At 40.8% G+C, this 13,730-nt stretch overlaps 1 protein-coding gene across 1 annotated transcript; it reads left to right on the top strand.

The window, feature by feature from the left end:
- Positions 1-300: 300 nt before the first annotated feature.
- On the top strand, positions 301-13,151 carry LOC124248112 (lysozyme-like protein 1). The gene is made up of 4 exons (XM_046677942.1): positions 301-439; positions 925-1,083; positions 12,197-12,275; positions 13,082-13,151. Exons 1-4 carry the CDS (start codon positions 301-303, stop codon positions 13,149-13,151), a joined length of 447 nt encoding a protein of 148 aa, XP_046533898.1.
- The last annotated feature ends 579 nt before the right edge of the window (positions 13,152-13,730 follow it).

Raw genomic sequence — 13,730 nt, 5'->3', positions numbered from 1 at the left:
CTGCTCGCCTAATCCTAGGAACAGAGCATTCACTTGAAAGTAACCACGTAGAAAGTATTAAGGAAAGACCTGCCCTCATTCCTCCCTGTACTACATAATCTCTGCACTTTGTTTTTCTCTGATGCTGGCTCTGAATGATTAAAAGTGACAGGAAACATCTAGGCAGGGCCATCCACAACCGTGGCTGGCGGGTTTTGAAGTTCTCATTGGGAACAGACTTAATCTGGACTCAGGATGAAGTAAAGTTGTCTGATCTGGTCTCTGGATCTTTGACAGGTTCTGCCTCCAACGGGCCTGGGGATGAAGGCTGCCGGCATCTTGGCCCTGATTGGCTGCCTGGTCGCAGTCACCGAGCCTAAAGTCTACACTCGCTGTAAACTGGCAAAAATATTTTCGAGGGCTGGCCTGGACAATTACCGGGGCTTTAGCCTTGGAAACTGTGAGAGTTCTCCCTTCTGATTCTCTTTCTACCCTGATCTCTCTCCTGAGGCCCCATCCACACTCACTTCCGTTTGTTCCCAGCTTTTCCATGCTCTGTGCCACCCCCCCAGGGATGGCTGTTGGCTATTCAACTGTTGCTCTCTGGGGCTTCTCTCCTCGCTGCCCCTCATGTCCTCACTCTTGGAGTCCTGTACTAATGACACCAGCAAGAGAAGGAGGAAACAATGCCTCCATTGCTGGCATTGTAGGGAGTGGACCCAACTTTTCGTCTAGTCAAGGCTCAGCCACTGACTGGGTGTGCAGCTTCAGGTGTACCATCCCTGCCCGTGATGTGCCCTGTGGGTATGCTACCTGTCCTGACCCTCCCAAGGTTTGTTGGGAGCAGAGCATTGTAACTCATGTAAGGGAACTCTCCCCTAAGAGCAGGGTTGGAGAAAACAATGCATTTCCTTCACTGGCATTTCCGGCTTTTTCTCCATCTAGGGATCTGCATGGCATACTACGAGAGCCACTACAACACAACGGCTCAGACTGTCCTGGAGGATGGGAGCACTGACTATGGCATTTTTCAGATAAACAGTTTCACGTGGTGCAGAAGTGCGAAGCTGCAAGACAAGAACCACTGTCATGTTGCCTGCTCAGGTACGGTTGTGATTCTCCAAAAGTTTCATCCTCAGGGACAAAGGCAGGAAAGCTGATCATGGAATATCCACTTATCTTTTGCTTTAACTAAAATTTGGAGTTCAGATGTGTAGGTAGGTCCACACCAGGCCAATCAATTATGCAACAGTGACATTGAAGGTCCTGTGGCCCACTTGTCTAAAGCTGACTTATTTCTTCTAGGATGGTTTTGATGAAGGCCACCACAAAAGAGGGGGATGAACAAATGTCTCATGCATGGAGACATTGAATATGTTCAAAAAGAAGGAGAAACGTGTTTGCCAACTGCTTTCCATAAGCAATTGACTCAAAGGATGCAGTTCATACTTCTTTGTACTGAATGAGACAAATAAACACATTTCTTAAACAGCAGAAATTAAGCTAGAACTTACTTCTAAGTCTTCTATCTCAATCATTTAAGAAATAGATACGTGCGCAGAATTGAGGCTATCAGAAAGCATCAGACATGAATTGTGGTATTAGGGAGGAGAATATGTACCTATTTGAAGTTGGATGAATGGCTATAAACAGGTGTGGGTTGACTGTTGTGGGCTTCAGAGGAAAGAGGTTTTATTGAGGAATGTCGTGGAAAGTTTTGTAAACATGATAACATTTGATCTAAGACTTGGAATATAGATGATATTTGGATATTCAGAAGAGCCGTTCAGGTCAAAGGAGGAACGGAAGCAAAGAAGCGAATGTGGGAAGGTGGGGCATGGACAGGGAGTAGTGAGACATTGCTTATCTGGAACAAAGGGGATGTGGGCACGAATAACAGGACATGTGGTTGGAAAGGTTGACTACCACCTGACCATGAAGCCTCGGAAGCCAGGCTGAGAAGTGTGTACTGATTTCTGCCTGCAGTGGGAAATCATTAGAGGTCAGCTGATTAAGCATTGCTTCAGAAAGGTCAATCTGCAGCAGGGTGTGAGATTGATTAGAGAAGAGACCATTTAAGTGCTACTGCAGTTGTTGAAGTGAGAGAGGAAAAGGCCTGAATGATGGTCGTGGCTGGGGACATGGAGAAGAATGTGCAAGAGATACTCAACAGCAGAAAGACAGAGCTCAGTAAACGATTGTCTTGTTTGTTCTTCCTCCAGAATGTAAGCGCCATGAGGGCAGGAGTTTTGTCTGTTTTGTTACTGATGAATCCTCAATGCTTAGCCTGGTGTCTGGCCATTGTTAGAGCTCAATAAATATTCATTAAATAAATGAATGGAGGAAACGAGGAGCAAGGGTGAAGACAGAGTCAGAAAACATTCTATGGCGAATTCCTTAAGAGCAGGAAATAAGCTTTTAATTTCTCTTTGACACAAGATAATCAGTACTTATGTTTGAATGCATGAATGATTGAACAATACGTTAATTTGTCTAGTAAATTGTTCCTATCTCTACCTTATTACAGAATGCTCATTACCCCTTGAGGTAGATCACCCAATGCCTGATCAATCCTTAATTTAGAACATTCTTTTGTTGGGCCAAAATCTATCTCCTTATGGCTTTCTTCCATTAATCCTAGTTTTTCCTTCTGGATTCATTCAAAACAAATTAGCTTTGTTTTATACATAGAAACTTATTAAATGCTTGAAAATGATTAGTAGATATTTCTCATCTTCAACTTTTTTATGTTCCAGGCTAAAACATTCAGTATCTTCATCTTCCTACAGGTGTGACTTTTTAAACCCCTCTCCACCCTGGTTAATCTCATTAGCATGCCCTAAGAGCTTGCCATGGAGTCTTCCAGTTAAACATGGAAATTGGACATGTGCATTGTTAGAAGCTGGAAGGCAAGAGCACAAATGGTAACTAATGTAGCAATTAGAGAAATCTGAATCCTAAACTGACAGTGGGCAGCCAAGAAGCAGCCACAGAATCCCAAAAAGCCTCAGAAATCAGCAACACCAGCTACTTCTGGAAACTGGAGTGAATGCAAGTTGAAAATTGAGGATCACCCGGAAGTTCAATTAAGGCACAGCTAGACCATCAGAGTCCCTTCCTGACTCTCTTCATCTATTGCCTGCCCCTCCCCATCCCTGGCAGGATACTGGAGCTTTCTCTTCTAGGCAGAGTAAGAAGAAAGTTTCTCAACTGAGGGACCGCAACAATCTTTGAGTGTGACAGCTCCGTACTAAAGACACGGGAGATTCAGTTAAAGCTTCCACAGTCCCAGTCACCTTCCTCCACTCAGATCCTGGAATGATGGCAGGCAAGCTAGACTCTCCAGAAGAGAAGATTCTGTTCCAGGGAATCCAGCCAGATAAAAAGGAAATAACTAAAGATTTTGAGTGGGACCTCCCAGTGAACAAAACTAGCTAGACCTCCCTACAGTGAGATACACAGTTGAAAATCCCCACCTCTGTGTACAGAACTCCTAATCAGCTTTTTAGTATTCCCTTCTTAAATTAGTGCAGATAACCAGGGATCACCAGGTAGACTTCATAGAAGTGTCACTGATGTGAAAAACAGACCAAAAAACAAACAAAAACACATAAAATTAACTTGTTGGAAGCAGAGATTATGCAGAAAAATGAAAGCTTTAAATGAAACAAAACTATCATTAATATCTTCAGATAGATAAGATGTTGTCTTGATGAAACAAAACATGATGCTTTTAAAAAAGAACAAAATAAACATTTAGAGAATAAAATAAAGAGCTCCTGGAAGTTCAAAATAAAAGAGCAGAAATGAAAAACTCAATAGATTAGTTGGAAAATAACGTTAAGGAAATCTCTAAAAGCAGGATGAAAAAAAAAAGAGAAGGAAAATAGGAGAAGTTTCAGCAGGAGAAAGGAGAAACAATAGATCGGATGAAATCTTTTAAAAACATTTCCAGATCTGAAGGGCACGTGTTTCCAATTTACAAGGTCCATCACGTGACTAGAATCCAGGATCAACAGACACTCACACTCAGGCACATCCTTATGAAATTTCAGAACCCTGAAGACAGACAAAATACACTAAACACACTACAGGCTTTGGAGAGAGTAAAAAATGTTCCATACGGAAGATCGACCATCAGAGTAACGTCAGACTTCTCAACAGCAACACTGAAAGCTAGAAGGAAATGGAGCAATGTCTTCAAAATCCTGAGGAAAAATTATTTCCAATCTAAAATTCTACACTGCCAAATTGTCAATACATTGTGAGTGTAGAATGCATACAGTTTTAGACAAGCAAGTTATTGAAATTTTTGCTTCATATGTGAGAAAGAATTCTGACTGGAAAACGTAGCCAACTAAGATTGGATAATTTCAGAATTTAATGAAGGGCCTACTTACAAAAGCATGCTCATACTGCAGGGAAACCAAGGGGATAGTAAATAATAAGCAGGCCATTTTCACCTCCTGGCTCAAGGGGGAATGCACTGGGAGCTGTGAATCATACCTAGATAAAGAGAGTCTGCATGAGGAGGACCACCATGTAGGAGCTGTGACCTTCCACAAAGGGACATAGCTTTCACATAAAACAAAACTGGGAGGGTATATCTCCCAATCTCACTGTCCTTCCTCCCTCCGGTCTCCTGCTGCTCACTGTCAGTTCAACCCTACCAGCAAGAGGACAAGAAAGTCCACTGAGGTCATCTATGGGGATCGGCCTCTTCGTGCACAGAGCGTGGTGAGTAAGCGTGGAGAGTGGATCTCCAGGGGCAAAGAAAAGATATGCAGCATGCTTTCCATGCATCCTTTCTCATAAAACTTTTGGAGAAGGTGCTCCACCAAAAGTATAAAGTGAATCAAGAAAGAGAGACACAGATCCAGGAAACAAGAAACTCTGTAAAAGAGAGAGGCAAAGGAAATGCCCAGGACGATCATGAGGAATGACGCCAGGATGAATTTTGATAGTTGATTTCTAAATTAATTCTATTGTAGTCAGATAATATAGTCCATGTGGGTCCAAACCTTTAAAATTATTTGAACTTTGTCTTATGATATGCATTATATGATCACCATACAGCATATGATTTATTGTGGTGAATGCAAATTTGAAAAAAAAATGTGTATTCTACAGTTAGTGGGCAAATGTTCTATACATGACTATTGTATCCTTACTGATTTACTTACTTATTCTATCAAATAGTGAGAAAGATATCCTGAAATTTCCAACTATAATGATAATTTTCTCTCTTTCTCCTTTCAGTTTTGTCAGTTTTTGAAGCTCTGTTATTAGGTGCATACACACTATGGACTGTTATATTTCCTTGATGAATCTACCCTTTTATCATTAGAGTCAATGTCCCTCCTTAACTCTGCTAATATTTATTATCCCCAAATCTACTTTGTCTGATGGTGTGTAACCACTCAGCTTTCTTAGCATGATATGTTTCTTTCCATTTTTTTACATTTAATCTATCTATATGTTTATATTTATAGTGACTTTCTTATTGATAGCATATAGTTAAGCATTGCTATTATATCTAGTCCAACAATCTCTGCTTTTCAATGGGAATGTCCAGACCAGGAGTTGGCAAACTTTTTTTAAAGGGCTAGACAGTAAATATTTTAGACTTTGTGGGTCATAAGCTGTCTCTGTGGTAACTATTCAACTCTCTATATAGCACAAAAGCAGCCCTGGACAATATGTAAACAAATGGATGTGGCTGTGTTCCAATCAACTTTATTTACAAAATCAGAGGGTGGGCCATAGTTTGCTGAACCTCGGTTTAGACCACTTATATTTAATGTAATTATTGATACGGTTACTTTAAAATTCACCAGCTTGTTATTTGTTTTCTATTTGTGCCATCTATTCTTGGTTTAGTTTTCCTGCCTTTATTTTGGATTAATTGAATATTTCTCAATATTCTCTTTTTTATTTCCTCCATTGTCTCATTAACTACACTTCTGTTTATTTTCAGTGGTTACTCCAGGGTTCACAATGTGCATCGTCTTACCACATTCTACCTTCAAATGACATTATATCACTTCACACAGAATATATGAATTTTATAACAGTGTGCTTCTATTTTCCCTATCCCACCTTTGTGCTATGTTATCATGCATTTTACTTCAACGTGTTACACACTTCACAATGCATTTTCACATGTGCTACATTACATGCATGTTACACACCTCACAGTGTGTATATACACAATGCATTTTCACTATTCTTGCTCTAAACAATTATCTTTTAAATAAAATGCTTAAATGAGGAAAAGGGTCTCTTTATATTTGCCACATATTTACCATTTCCAACGTTCTTTACTCCTGTGGTGGATTCATTTGGACAGGCAGTTAAGTTATATCATTTTCTTTCAGCCTAAAGAACTTCCTTCAATGTTTTTTTGGAGTGGAGGTCTACTGGCAAGCATTCTCGAGGTTTTTGTGCATCTGAAAATGTCTATATTTCATTTTCTTCTTTGAGGGATATTTTCTCTCTATCTATAAAATTCTAGGCTGACAGATGTTTTCCTATCAACTCGTTAAAGATATCCCGTTATCTTCTGCTTGACTTGTTTATTATGAGAAATCACTGATTTTCTTATCTCACATTCCTTGTACGTAACGTGTCCTTGTTCCTCTAGCTGCTTTTACAATTTCCTCTCTATCACCATTTTTCAGCAATTTGATCATGATGTGTGTTTTTCAGCGTTTATCTTGTTTGATATTCAGGGACATTTTGGACCACTGAGTGGATACTTTTAAACTTTTCTCCTTCTAGGACTCTAATGACACGTGTGTTAGGTCATCCGATGTTGTCCCACAGGTCACTGAAACTCTTCATTTTTGTTCAGGCTTTTTCCCTTTCTGTGGGTTTTTTTTTTCCCCCAGTAGTTTCCATCGCTATATCTTCAAGTTCTTGGCTCTTTTTTCTGAAGTGCCTAGTCTATTAAATTCATCAATGGAATGTTTCATTACAGATATTGTATTCTTTTCAGTGCTACGTAACTGTTTTATATCTTTCATTTCTCTCATTTTGTTCACGTTTTCCTGTAAGTCCTTGATATAAATAAGCATATTTATAAGCACTGCTTTAAATTTCTTATCTGCTAATTCAATCAACTCTGTCATTTCCAGGTCTTTCCATTGACCGATCTTTCTCCTGATTGCGGGTCCCATTTTCATGCCTCTTAGTACATGTAATAACTTTTTATTGGATACTACACAGAGGGTATGTTACCTTGTTGAGTGTCTGGATTATGTTGACTTCCTTTAAGGATTGTTGAATTTCATCCTGACAAGCAGTTAATTCTGATCAGGAAGTTCTAGAATATTCTTTATGGTAGGACTAGTTTAGTCCTACTACCAAGGCATGGCTCTTTGACTCTTTTGAATGTCCCAGGATTCAGCAAAGTCTCTCTCCTCTGGCTAGTCCGAAATCAAGTGCCTCCCAGCCCTGTGTGGGTTCCCTGGTGACTGCTCTCTGACTGGCCTCACGGAGTTTTGCCCTCTGCATCTCCAGTTGAGCCTTCAGCCAAAGACTCAGGGGAATCCGTGTGCAGACTTCTGGTGCTCTCCTTCTGGGTGGCACCTACCTCTCTGGTACTCTTCTTTACAACTTAGATTGCCATCTCCTGCCTGGGTTCTACCCTCCTGGTCTGGAAAGTACTTCTTGGCAGAATGTCATGACAATCACAAGGCTCGCCTTATTTGGTTTCTATCTCCCAAGGATCATGATCCTGCATTGCCTGTTGCCTAATGTCTGAAAATAATGTTCTCATATATTTTGTCTAGTTTTCTGGTTGTTTACAGGGGGAGAGAAAATTTGTTACTCCATCACGGCCATGCTTGACTTTACATGCAGTTTATTAATTTAATACTGTTCAATTTAGTTCCCATTAAGGAAGTCTGGGACAACTGTATATCTGCAGGACAAGCTTGGATTCTAGGAAATTAAAATGTTGGATGGTTCACGGTTAGAGGTAAAGGGATGCTCATATCTGTTTTCTCATCATAAAGAGCATGGGAGTTTGAGGGACAGCTTTAAAATAGAAAACAGGATGTTGTTTTTTATATCCTAATCACCCCTCAATGACTGGCCTCTCTCAGCCTCAGGCCAGAAAACCTCTAATTACCGACAGTGTCATTCTGTCCCATGTATTACAGCAGTAGGGACATTTGTCATGGGAACCCGGAAACGAGTTAGCATTAGGGTATGTTTACGAGGTACATGATAGTTCACATATGGACAGTATGGACGCGCCTCATGCCCATTTCCCAGAGCCCCGCCGGTTCCTCACTCCCAAACCAAACCGTGTTCCTATACTGCCTCCATTCCCCTAACTGTTTGGACAGAATATGTGTTAGATATATAAATACAGACATATCTATGTATATACACACACACACACACACGACAATGTAATAGCGATCTTTATTTTCCTCCAACAGCATAGTCCTTGTCAAAATAAGAGACTTTTAAGAAAAAGCAGATTGTCGCCTCTTGTATCTAGTCTAGTCCACTTATATGAATCTCTGTTTCTCATATCAGGCTGGTATCTGAGTTGTCCCTTGTCACTTTAGAGAGAGGAAGGAGATGCAAATTGTGAACACGGTAGTGGTATTTTAGTCAGGAGGCAGGAGGATGCTGGGGAGAGACAGAAACTTTGAAGTAGAACTAACTTAAAAGTAGCTCTTTCTGTGTCGATTGCTGCCATTTTCTGTTGTTGGATGAGGAAGAATAAAATATTCAGTTGAAAAATGCTTCGCTGTTCGACATAACCCTTTCCTCATTCATCTCTGACTGGAGGCAATTGTGTATTTAAAGTAAATTGAGCAGAAGCAATTACTGGCATGGATCCTTATAGAGACTCGCTCTCTTCACTCATTTCTGCCCCTCTGCTGCCCCTCTGTGGTGATTTCACTGTTTTCACATCTCAGCCCTTCATCGGGTTCTTTATTTCCCAGCCCCCAACTCCCTTAACGCATTTTCCGAAGCAAATTCAAAGTCAGTCCCAGTAGCACTTTCAAAACATCTCAGTTGTGCAACAGAATGCTGTCACAAAGTGGGAAGCTGAGAGATACCTTAAACAGTCTCCAGCACCGGGACCCGCAGCACCTAATCCTCCCATGAGTCTCTACACCGCATCTCCAGCCAAGCAAAGAGCCTCTCCCGCAATGCGAGCCTTGCTCTTCCTGCGCATGCCCTGGGCGGGCTCCAATCCGGGCACAACAGAATACTGTTTGTTCCCTGCCATGTATAATCTGCGTCCTTCGGCCCCTGGAGACCCCACTGAGCCCACTTCTAGGAAACAGGCCCTGACCACTCTCAAACGCAAACCACAGCACCTCAGCACTTTTCAAGTATTGATGTACACAAAATAAAGTGTTTCTAAGTAATTGGAACCTGTATCGGATACCAAGCGCCTAGGTTTGGGTAATCTCCTAATAGATAAACAATTACTAGAAAAACGAGTGAAGTATTTATACTTTTATCAACTTCATTAGCTATAGTGTTCCATAAGCGTGAATCTTCGCTTATGTGGCTCTGTTGGAAGGAGGTAGCCAAGGATAACAGAATGTAAGCCCTAGGTTTGAATGCCTACTCATTGACTGAGTGTGTGCCCTCAGCTTATAGGGATAATAATGGTACCCACCCATATGGTTGTTCTGAAGACAAAGGGAGATAATGCATGGGGAGACTTGACATGTGCCTGACAGACTAAGTTTTCTATAAAAGTTAGCTATTAGTAATAGCTATTATTATTCTAAATACTTAACTCTCTAGAAACAAGACAATAGACTTTTATAAGCTAAGAAAGCTTTATTTTTCACTGTAAACCAAATACTAGTGAATTTGCATACGTTGCCTCAATTTGCTGTTACTTATAGACCATATCTTTTATTAATTTTCTCCCAGTTAATAGAATTTGTTTTAAATTTTTTAGAAAACCACATTTAGAATGAATTTGCTTCAAAGAACTCTGTCACTACCTTTATGTTGTAGTTAAGCTTATTTGAGAAAGCAACCAATTCACAACTAAACCACCATATTCAAGGAAAATTCCTTTTTCAACTGAATTTACAGAGTAATTTGGTATTATAATGATCCATTAAAAGGCAATATTTTAGGGGCCAGCCTGGTGGCGCAGGGGTTAAGTTCCCATATTCCACTTCAGTGGCCCAGGGTTCACCAGTTCAGATCTGGGGCATGGACCTACACACTGCTTATCAAGCCATGCTGTGGCAGGCATCCTACATATAAAGTAGAGGAAGATGGGCACAGATGTTAGCTCAGGGCTAATCTTCCTGAAAAGAAAAAAAAAAAAAAAAGAAATATTTTAGGCAAACATTATTCTTTTTGGTTATTTTTTCTCTTTTAATAAAAATAATGCATTTCTATTGTAAAAGCTTTAGAAAACATACAGTTAAGATTTAAAAGCCTTGGTGATCCCACAATTAAGAGCTAATCTTTCTGAAAATACTGGTGAATTTATGACTATCTTTTTTTCCTCTAAACCAGTGCTGTTCAATAGAATTTTCTGTGATGACAGAATGTTCTCTATCTGGACCATCCAATTATGGCAAGAGCAACTGAAGAACTGACGCTCCAACTGTATTAATTAATTTAGATTTAAATGGTAACGTGTAGCTAATGGCTACCATATTGGACCGTTGAGCTCTAGGCAGATATTGGTAACTTCACATTGGGAGCATTTTCCAATAGTATTAGGTTCATGTGAAAACATGATTAAAATGGCTCCTTATGTCATTATATGGAGGTATTATTATTAATGTGAACATCTGTAATTATGAGGCAATTAGATTTTTTCCATTTGGAAACAAATTTCCTCATGTGAATAAAGCTACAGTAAACAACTTGGTAAATAAATCTTTGTCTGGATTCATGATTATTTCCTTAGGATAAGTCCAGAAAGAAAAACTACTGGGTTAAAGCATAAGAACCACTTTAAGGGCCTTGACACGTGCTGCTAAAGTGCTTTTCTGAAAAGTTGACCCCACTACGCTTCCACCAGCAAGTATTCAAGAGTGCCTGTCTCATTGCACCCTTGCTGACATTGAGCATTACCAAATTCTTAAGAAATCTTTGCCTAATTGATAAATAGAAATGCCATTAAGCGGTTTGAGTTTTGCATCTTTGACAGGTGGTTGTGGTTGGCATGGAGATGGACTGCCTGCCCAGATTCCCTGAAAGGGAAGAGGTTTGGTCCCAGCTGTATTTGTGTGACTTGCAGACAGTCTACCTGGCACCTCCTTCAAAATCTGCCTTAGCTGCAGAGAGCTGCCTCACCCAAGGTTCTGCTCTTCTGGGGCAGCCCACACCCAGGGACTGAGTGAGCCCGGGCATTTGGGCCCAACTTGGGTAACTCTGTTGGTCAATATTCACTCCCAAGCTCCTGGCCCAGTTGACTGAGGTTCTGATGGGCCTGCATCACAGTGGACACCTCCAGCCACCCAGTCTTGCTCCTGCCCCATTTCTTTCACAGGTGTGGATCCCTAATAAATACCTTGCACCCAAAACCCAGCTCAGCATCTGCTTCTAGAGAACCCAACCTGCAACAGAAGTGATGCTGGACTTGTTTTATTTACTTGCCTTTTTCTGCTGTGTTTGTGTTGAGAAGGTATTTGAGGCCACTTCCAGGCAAGCAGGAAAGAATGCTGATATCAATTAAGACATTTTCAATTAAAAAGTTCCGTATGTCTGACAGTCACAAAAAAAGAAATAAAGGCAAAGACATAAAACTTAAAAATTTCTGCACATGAGAAACAACTTAGATAAAAATGTTTTGATGCACAAACTGGAAAGTTACAATAGACAAAAGGTTAATAATGACCTATAAAGTGATCTTACATGTCAAAGTAACCTGAGCAGAGAAAACATTGGACTGTCCTCTCTTACTTGTGTGTTTCTTCTGCACATAAAAACCATTCTCCTCTTGTGTCTTTTCTAAACACATTTTCCAAAACCCTTCAGGACTCGTCTATTCCTCTGAAAACTTCAAGGAATTTAAAATGAGGATGATCTAGAAACAAAAAATTCCTTATTTGTGAAGAAGCATAATAAAAATAAGAATATGGCTCATAGTTTTTCCAGCCCTCCTGTTCCAAAAAACAGTGAGAAGAGTGAAGAAAACCTGATTTGGAGCCCCCCTCAAACAACCAAGTCTCAGCTAACCCTCTCCTCCTCTTTCTCACAGCCTTGCTCACTGATGACCTCACAGATGCGATTATCTGTGCCAAGAAAATTGTTAAAGAGACAGAAGGGATGAACTACTGGTAAGAGTCTTTCCTTGGGAGGCGTAGGCTGATATGGCAAAAACCCGAAGTGTCAGCGGACACTGACAAACCCACCTCTGCGGGGTGGTCCAAAGATTGTCACATGGCCTTGTCTACACCCTTGCCCGTTAGTGTGGGTGTGCAGGGGATGTGGGGGGAGGGGGATTGGGAGGAAGAGGAGAGATGGCATTGAGTCATGGTCATTTGCGATCGCTTTTCAGGTTACAGGGTTCCAAACAGTGGGGAAAGAGGTGCTTTCTAATGTGAACTGGAAAGCATCCATGAAGTCAATACACAAGGAAAAAAAAAAGCCTGTGTTTGCTTTCAATTTGGATAAGATTTTGGAGGGCTCTGGTGACATTTGGTGGGAGGAGAGAACAGGTCTCAGTGAGAGAAAAATGAGCATATCAGTTACAGGATCACTTGGTGGGAAACTTCCCCAAGATTCTGCCTGAGACTCGGATTAGCTGCTCACCATCGTCTCTGCAGCTGTATTTCTTGTGAACATTGCTAATCAGGTCACTCACTTGAAGAACCACATTTTCAGAGATGTGGGTGTTTAACTAAATGACCCATCCTCATAAAAGTTGTTTACCTATTGCTGAGGCTAACAGGGACTAGGAGAAAACCAGGGGGAGGAAAGTCTTAACAAGGCGAAAGGATAGAGTCCTTGGACCTCAGAAGCAAATGAAACTAAGCCCGGGGTACTGCTGGTGATTTTGGTTAACTGTCTACGGTTTTTGAACCTAAGAATATTTGGACTGTCATGCTTCTTTCTGTTGCTCTTGCTTCCCTTTCCTCCGTAGGCAAGGCTGGAAGAAACACTGTGAAGGCAAAGACTTGTCTGAGTGGAAAAAGGGATGTGAAGTTTCGTGACCTGGAACTGGACCAAGGATGCTTTGTTACAACTCCCTAGGATTTATAACGAATGTCAATGGTTGTTTCACCTCGTCTCCCTACCTCCTAATATTCCTTCTCAAAGTTGGAGAGGGTAAACTAAGCTACATTTTGAAGGAAATAAATATTTCCATTTAAATGTTTTGACTTTACCCTGACTCAGTTTCAATGATGTCATAATAGCACAATGTTAAGACATGAGAAGTCACCGACAAAATGTTCTAGCCCTGGAAGGAACAAACTTTATTGTAAGGAGTTCTTGGCTCCCATGGCCCTGAAATGGCTGCTGCTTTAAAAATAAGTTTCCCAAGAAAGGAAAGATCCAGATGAAGGACTGCAGTTTGCTGACCTCTGTCCTGGAGCACTGGGTCATCCTCCTGGTCAGTGGACATACAGTCCTTCCTCAACACTGCCAGAGAGAACGGTCTTGCTTCCTCTGGGTAGTCCTGATGGACACTCAAATGGGACCAAATAGATGAAATTTACAGCTTTTATCCCAAATTTTCAGAGAATCCCCTATGTTATTCTAACATGCATTTAAATTAAATCTATCAAATT

Source organism: Equus quagga, chromosome 12 (assembly GCF_021613505.1).
Source record: "Equus quagga isolate Etosha38 chromosome 12, UCLA_HA_Equagga_1.0, whole genome shotgun sequence".
NCBI classification, from domain to species: Eukaryota; Metazoa; Chordata; class Mammalia; order Perissodactyla; family Equidae; genus Equus; species Equus quagga.
Note: the sequence above shows the minus strand (reverse complement) of the source record. Positions and strands in the feature narration are given on the sequence as shown.